General features: G+C 45.9%; 1 protein-coding gene across 1 annotated transcript in view; it reads left to right on the top strand.

Annotated features, from left to right (window-relative positions):
• Window positions 1-2,170, top strand: part of LOC135550055 (prolyl endopeptidase-like) — a 25,249-nt gene extending 23,079 nt beyond the window's left edge. The window contains exons 14-15 of the mRNA XM_064980513.1: window positions 1,180-1,336; window positions 1,472-2,170. Of these exons, the coding sequence (XP_064836585.1) occupies window positions 1,180-1,336; window positions 1,472-1,766 (452 nt within the window). The 3' untranslated portion in view covers window positions 1,767-2,170. The remainder of the gene's footprint in view (window positions 1-1,179; window positions 1,337-1,471) is intronic.
• Window positions 2,171-8,206: the final 6,036 nt, after the last annotated feature.

Genomic DNA, 8,206 nt, shown 5'->3' with positions numbered 1-8,206 from the left:
TAAAATCCATCCAATAGTAGTTAGCTACTTAGCTTAAATGAATACAGTGATTACGCAGCACATTAAACAGTAGTAAACTACATGATTTAGAAAGACTGCCAAACATATGGCATTGTAAAAAACCCAACTAAAGTGTTCTTCCCTATTTTAATTGGCCATTTAGGCGAGATTGGATGTTGTTGTAGTGTGTGCAAGGGTCAAAGAGCGAGTTGGGTATGTTTTAAGAAGTATAATTATGCGTGTAACAAAGTGTAAGACAGGTCTCTCTCTCTCACAACACACCGAGAATCTCACTGCCGATAGGTACTTATCACAGTGGGAGCCCGTTCCTTTACTTGCTAGAACAAAAGCAGAACCTGCTGTGTGCCAACCCACCATTATTAAAAAAAAGATTGCAGTATGTTGCAAATACCGCATTCAAAATAACAGTTGATTGCATTTACAGCACTTTCACTGCACATTTTAAAACTGCATTTTTTTTTGTAATAGCAGTAGCAACACCTACCAATTCAATTCTTGTTAGTGGACAACAACTTGACTTTGAGCCAGTCAGAGAGCACAAACCCCCACGTGGGGAAGCCAACAAAAAAGGGAAAAAAGGAGGGCGTTGACTCCACGGATGAGCCAGTCACACTTCATATGCAACGTAGGCTATGGGATGGTAGCTAGCTATGTGCACAGGCGCAATGCACAAAACACTAAATACTTCCTCCAAGCTAGCTAACCACTGTAGCTATTATTAACGTTATAATTAAATCACGATGGGTTAGTTCATTTTCATGAAACAGCTTCCTGTGGTAGCTGCCGAGTTAGTGCAGTGTCTTTAGCTAGCTATTTAGTAATGTTGTGCTAGTAGCAAATATGTTAAACATTTTGCTATGGGCTGGCAGTATGGGATTATGGAGAGTGAATTAAATGTGTTCTTTGTCATCTTGCTAGGTAGTTATCTGGCTAGTATCAACAAGTGCTTTCTACAAAATAACAACATTAGCTCAGACAGCTTGGAATCGAGACCATAAGCAATACACATGGATATGTATTGCCAAACAACACTGCAGCCACTTCCTGGTTTGGAGTATTTTAACAAGGCTGAGTGAGTGTGACTGACGACTTCCAAGGTCTTTGCTGTGCGGACACCGGTATGTCTGAGATTTAACTCTTTCACTCGCGCACACCCAGCGGCATGTGTGAACCAACGTCCGGACCTGTTCGGCTGTGCTGTGGCTGAAGTCGGGGTGATGGACATGCTCAAGTTCCACAAGTTCACCATCGGCCACGCCTGGACCACTGACTACGGCTGCGCAGACCACCCTGAGCAGTTCAAATGGCTCATTGAGTAAGTCGGCATACTCAATCACACACACCCACACATCTCATACTGAACATAAACACAACTGCGTCTCTGCACATGCACTTTGTAATTTGTACAATAAATATATTCTCCCTCCCTCCTCTCCCCTCTCACCCTCAGGTACTCCCCTCTTCACAACCTCCCCCCTAGCCCTCACGCTGGCGCTGCCTACCCTGCCATGCTCCTACTGACTGCCGACCATGACGACCGGGTGGTGCCCCTTCACACCCTGAAGTACTGTGCCACACTGCAGCACGGTGTGGGCAGCAGCCCCGGGCAGCGCCAGCCTCTCATGGTCAGGGTGGACACCCGCAGCGGTCACGGAGCGGGCAAGCCTACTGCTAAGGCCATCCTGGAGGATACTCACATCTTCTCTTTCATCGCCCAGACACTGGGGCTGAGCTGGAGAGAGTGAGGGAGGGAGGGAGGGAGGAGAAAAGGGGAGGAGAAAAGTTAAAGGAAAAGTGAGAAAAAGAGGAGTAGCGGGAGAGATTAGCAGAGACAGGAGGTTAGGAGAGAGGAATGGGGAGGGAAATTTAAGGAGTGGAGGGAGGATGAGACAAGAGTAACTTGCACTGGGAAAACAGGTGGTGTTTGACGAACTGATACTGTACACTATAAAACCCCACAGTGGACGTGTTATAATACCCATAAAATCTAACCGTCAAACAGGGAAATGGTTCCAATCATTTTTCCACCATTCATTTTAGAAACACTTCAAATAAGGGCTGTTTTGTGTAGGCCTACCCTGCTGTGATGTTTTGATAACTTATCAATATATTCACTTCATTTTGTATAAATAAAATGTTATTTCTACGATTGTTTTGCCAATTGTACATCATTTATCCCTTTTTCCTGTAATGGAATTTTTTTGTGGGTAAGATTGCTTCCACTTAGTTCTCTAGGATGCACTTGTCCTGTATACCCAGTAGGTGGCAGTATGTTACAGTGGAATAGCTCTACGGAGCTTCACTTCACTGTGCAACCTTAGCTGTCAGCCAGACTGCTAACAGTCCTCACCGATGACAGTCTTATCAAATAGCTACCCTATTCAGAGAAAAATAAGCACAACATGTATACCTTGGCTTTCTCCATTGTGCCATCCACCATAGCCTGAACGTGTTTAGCTCTTTGAAAATGGACCCATTTCAAGGTCTTTCATTTTTATTAGCTGTAAATGTGTTTATACAAGTGCTCTCTGTATTGAAAGACAAGGCTGAATTAAAAACAGTGCTGTCATTCATTGCGTTATATGGGGATTCATTCAGTTGTGCTCAATTAATCTATTCAGTCTTTCAACTTGTTTTATAACCGCAACCACAAATTGCAACTCCAGTCCTACCACACCGTAATAGCAAGCTTAAGGGCGGCAGGTAGCCTAGTGGTTAAGACCGTTCGGCCAGTAACCGAGAGGTTGCTAGTTTGAATCCCCGAGCCAACGAGGTGAAAAATCTGCCAATGTGCCTGTGAGCAAAGCACTTTATGCTAATTGCTCCTGTAAGTCAATCTGGATAAGAGCGTCTGTTAAAATGCAAGGTGTCTGTCTTTTCTTGAATTTGTTTATACAGAGAACAGAGGTGAGCCATGTGACCCTAGCTAGCAGGAAGTGGCAAGCTGTCGCACTGCTGGCTCCAACCCGCCCGACCTTAAGGGACAATCAACGCCTCCAATTAGGCCTGGTTAAGGTTGACGAGCTCATTAGCATCTCTTAGGGGAGGGTGTAGGGGTCAGAGGTGGTACCGCCCTGGGCTCTGACAGGTATCGGTCTGTACCCCTCCAATATGCCACCCTATAATTTGTCACAAGCCCTCTAGGAGGGAGACCAGGGGTTCTGTGCCACCCCATCTAATTTGTATCCAATCTAAGCTCCCTATCATCGCCTCTCACTCTGCAAACTTCCTGGGGTAGAATCTAATTCAGCAGCGTGACAGATGTTGTGGCCAATGGTGCGTGCAGTTCAGCTCCCTCGTTAGCACATTGAGTGGCACACCTGTTTTACTTATCACATTCCTACTTTCCCACTGAAGGGATTTTTAGGGAGGATGGAAAATTGCCATTTTGCACGCATGGCCGGGTTTTCAGTAAGCGCACATAGGCGGTTTGGTGACAGGTGCTGAATGGATGGGGCGGGTTTGGAGGTCATACAGTGACCCTGCCACATAAATCATCTAGAAAGACACTGAATCGGGGTGGGGACTAGGGTGGGGTGGAACTCATCACACAGGGGATTCAGAAATACAGGACGCAATTCAGCTATTGGCCCTGTTGCACATGTAGGAAAGAAAGGGATTGACTATGGCTAAACGAGGTTGTTTAATTTAACCTGGGTGTATAGCAAATAACTTTACCTCTGTGGAATCTACCTGGTGTGATCTGAGCTTACACACATTCAGCTATTCCGCTCTTATCTTTTGTTCATTTCTTATTCCTTAAATCTTTCATCGTTAACGCACACATCAGAAACATCAGCGCTACGTATTCCTCAATGCGCCTTATTCCCCCCCAAAACGGTTGGAAACACTGCCTAATTGAGCCCCTAGACCCGGGAAATTGCCAAATTTGTGCCGAGATGAATGGTCCTGGCATGGCTTTTTCGCCTAGCCAAATTAATTCTCTGGTGTGTCGTGCGCCCCTACAAAGCCCATCCGTCAAAGGCTCCCTAATCGATTTATTCACAGACTCCCCATCTGCCACCACTGCGCCTCTCGCTCAGTTCAGCTGGGGCCAGGGTCACGGCCCAGGCGGTGTTTTATTGTTATGTCTACCAAGGTGTATTGTATGACAAGGATTGAAACATTTCCTTTTCATGTTATGTAGTTTTGCATCTAAGGGTTGATAGGGCAAAAGACTCATGGCGCTGGTAGAGGGTGGTAGGGTGGCTGTGGCTTGGCCCCAATTTGACAGTCTGGACACACGCTCGTCTGGCGACTGATGGGGCCGAATGGCGTTTTCATGGGCGGCCCCTCTGCCACTAAGGAATCCGAGCGACAGGCTGAGGGGAACATCTGCTGCCAGAAAGTCCCCTGAATTTAACCCTGCAAATAACCACCCAGAGACGGGAGTTTAAGGCTTTGGTGATTTCACAGTGATTTGTAAAGTGATATAATGCTGAGTGTATCTACCAAGCTCAGGTATCCAGGAACAAGTAGACAATGAAAACAAAAGTTTAACAGATTCTGTTGGCCAATTGTATTTTACACATCATTTTCCAACTTTGAAAACGTTTAAAGCTTTTGAATGTAGCCCAATATGCTTCAATATTAGGGTAGGGTTTGTCTTGACGCACAAAGCAGAACACGTGTAATGTTCTGCTTTGATTGTTTACAATCTGTGAACAGTTAAGCATCAAGGGCACAAAGTTCCACTTCCCCCAAGCAGAAAGAAAAGCCACTTTCCTGCAAGGTGCTCTGATGTTTAAAAATACTAATACCTTTACATTCCTATTCAGGCCCAGGTCTCTGCAGGTGAAAACAAGCTTTTTCTATTTGGTTAAAGAATATGAGTTGCAAACACTAGCAGAGCAACACAGCACTCTTTTTCATTACAACCCATTGAAAAAAAAAGAGTGTCCCATATAATGGTAGCGGAGTAGCAACCAGGATTGCCCTCCGAGAAATAATTACAGCCTCTTATACAAAACCCCACAATATACCAGAGAGCCCTAGTCTCCTCCAAGGGCCACAATTGATGTTTGGTTTACGAGGACCTCTTTATAAAGCAGCACTTCAATAAAGTATTTCATCCTATTTGTGGGACTAATATGGCCCAATACGATCCTCAATTACATATAAATGACACAGCAAATTGGAAAATTAGGAGGGGAGGGAAGGGTACATTTTTCCCAAACAGGGTAAAAACCAATTCATTAGGAGAGTGGAGACAAGGGGCAGGGTTATTGTCTGTTGAAAAGCAGACGTTGAGCTTGGACACATTCATATCGTCTCATTGAAGACGGACTGCTTTCTTTTCACTAGTTATAGTTCACAATATATTACCTATATGATAGTAACCTGAGAAGTTATAGTTCTGTAAATATATGCAGTGTAATTAGCAATTAAAACAGTGCATGAAAGCGGATTATGAGGAAAGCCTATTGGGAGTTCTAAGTCTTGAGTCTGGACGACAGGTCCTTGGAATTTACAGTAGGCTACAAGGACTGGTACTTTGTGTGTAGACTATTCAGTAAAACATGAATATAGCCTATGTTAAAGTGTGTGTTAAACTTTCTCTTATCTCTGGATATATAAACTAAAGGAAGGAGTATGAACGTGGGGTGATTAAGGGGCACCGTGGCACCCTTTGTCTTTCTACACTTCATGCCACTCCAAGCTATCCCTGCAGTGTCAAATATTATCATCTTGGCTGTGACAATATCTTCCTTCTATAGGGAGATGATTATAGACCTTATCTGTGCTTTGGATTGTCTAACACACACCTGTCTCTCCTGGCTTCACTGCAGTGGATGGGTCTCAGCAGATAACTGATGTAGCTAGGGGTTTCAACTGAATATAGTAGTTGATTGTATGCTGCATGGGAGAGAGAGGGTCAGAACAGAATGTGGTAAACAACAGAGCTCGACACACACACACACACACACACACACACACACACACACACACACAGGTGGCTGCAGACAGTCCATCAGCGGGGCTGTCTCTGTGTTCTCAGTGGGTGCAGAACACCAGAACAGAACTGTGTGTACTGGAGTGCTGACCTTGCTGTAAGGAACGCCAACGGAAACCCTGTTTCACTGTCATGCATCAGAGAGTTGTCAACCTTGAGACCCCTGTTCCCGACTGGTCAGTCAGAAGACGTGAAAAGTGTCTTTAAGTGCATCCGTCTTCACCCCTATGCTACCTGACCAGTCCTCCAGAAAACAACTACGCATCATGTGTTCAGAGAGGGTTTATCACTGTCATGAATTCGGGACACTAACTAACATTTGGAAATGCACTGGAACAGTCAGAGGCGGACTGGGACAAAAATTCTGCATGTTAGCCACACCAATGCACATCACCGCAAACGCAAACCCTAAAAGCCGCTGTCGCAAAGTGATGCAGTTGAGGTAGTAAGGAAGCCGAGAAACTCACGCACACCGACACAGATCCTGTAGCCTACTGCTGCCAGTTAGGGGGATTCACGGGAACATTTAGACACTAGGTTACTTGAAATATAGCCTAACAAGTCATTATATTGGCTTTTATAAACCGGGTGGTTCGAGCCCTGAATGCTGATTGGTTGACAGCCGTGGTATATCAGTATACCACGGGTATGACAAAACATGTATTTTTACTGCTCTAATTACGTTGGTAACCAGTATTTAACAGCAATAAGGCACCTCTGGGGTTTGTGATAAATGGCCAATATACCACCGCTAAGGACTGTATCCAGGCACTCCGTGTTGCGTCGTGCATAAGAACAGCCCTTAGCTGTGGTACATTGGCTATATATTCGGACGCTTATAAGAAATCCCGCTATGCCCTCAGACGAACTATCAAACAAACAAAGCATCAATACAGGATTAATATTGAATCCTACTACACCGGCTCTGACGCTTGTCGGATGTGGCAGGGCTTGAAAACTGTTACTGACTACAAATGGAAACCCAGACACGAGCTGCCCAGTGACGCAAGCCTACCAGACGAGTTACGTGCCTTGTATGCTCGCTTTGAGGCAAGCAACACTGAAGCATGTATGAGAGCACCAGCTGTTCTGGATGACTGTGTGATAAAGCTCTCGGTAACTGATGTGAGCAAGACCTTTAAACATTCACAAAGCTGCAGGGCCAGACATATTACCAGGACGTGTACTCAAAGCATGCGTGGACCAACTGGCAAGTGTCTTCACTGATATTTTCAACCTCTCCCTGACCGAGTCTGTAATACCTACATGTTTCAAGCAGACCACAGTAGTCCCTGTGCTCAAGGAAGTGAAGGTAACCTGCATAAATGATTACCGCCCTTAGCACTCACATAGGTAGCCATGAAGTGCTTTGAAAGGCTGGTCATGGCTCACATCAACAGCATCCTCCCGAAAACCCTAGACCCACTCTAATTCGCATACCGCCCAACAGATCCACAGACGACGCAATCTCAATCGCACTCCACTCTGCCTTTTCCCACCTGAACAAAAGGAACACCTATGTGAGAATGCTGTTCATTGACTACAGCTCAGCGTTCAACACCATAGTGCCCACGAAGTTCATCACTAAGCTAAGGACCCTGGGACATAACACCTCCCTCTGCAAAAGGGTAGGCAACAACATGTCTGCCACGCTGATCCTCAACACTGGGGACCCTCAGGGGTGTGTACTTAGTCCCCTCCTGTACTCCCTGTTCACTCACGACTGCGTGGCCAAACACGACTCCAACACCATCATTAAGTTTGCAGACGACACAACAGTGGTAGGCCTGATCACCGACAACGATGTGACAGTCTATAGGGAGGAGGACAGAGAACTGGCAGTGTGGTGCTAGGACAACAACCTCTCAATGTGAGCAAGACAAAGGAGCTGATCGTGGACTACAGGAAAAGGCGGGCCGAACAGGCCTCCATTAACATCGACGTGGCTGTAGTGGAGCAGGTCTAGAGTTTAAAGTTCCTTGCTGTCCACATCACCAACGAACTACCATGGTCCAAGAGGTCACGACAAAACCTTTTCCCCCCTCAGGAGACTGAAAAGATTTGGCATGGGTCCCCAGATCATCAAAAAGTTCTACAGCTGCACGATCGAGAGCATCCTGACCGGTTGCATCACCGCCTGGTATGGCAACTGCTCGGCATCTGACCATAAGGCGCTACAGAGGGTAGTGCGTACGGCCCAGTATATCACTGGGGCCAAGCTTCCTGCCATCC

The sequence above is a fragment of the Oncorhynchus masou genome, chromosome 12, assembly GCF_036934945.1.
Source record: "Oncorhynchus masou masou isolate Uvic2021 chromosome 12, UVic_Omas_1.1, whole genome shotgun sequence".
Classification (NCBI taxonomy): Eukaryota; Metazoa; Chordata; class Actinopteri; order Salmoniformes; family Salmonidae; genus Oncorhynchus; species Oncorhynchus masou.
This window is presented reverse-complemented; position numbering and strand designations above follow the sequence as displayed.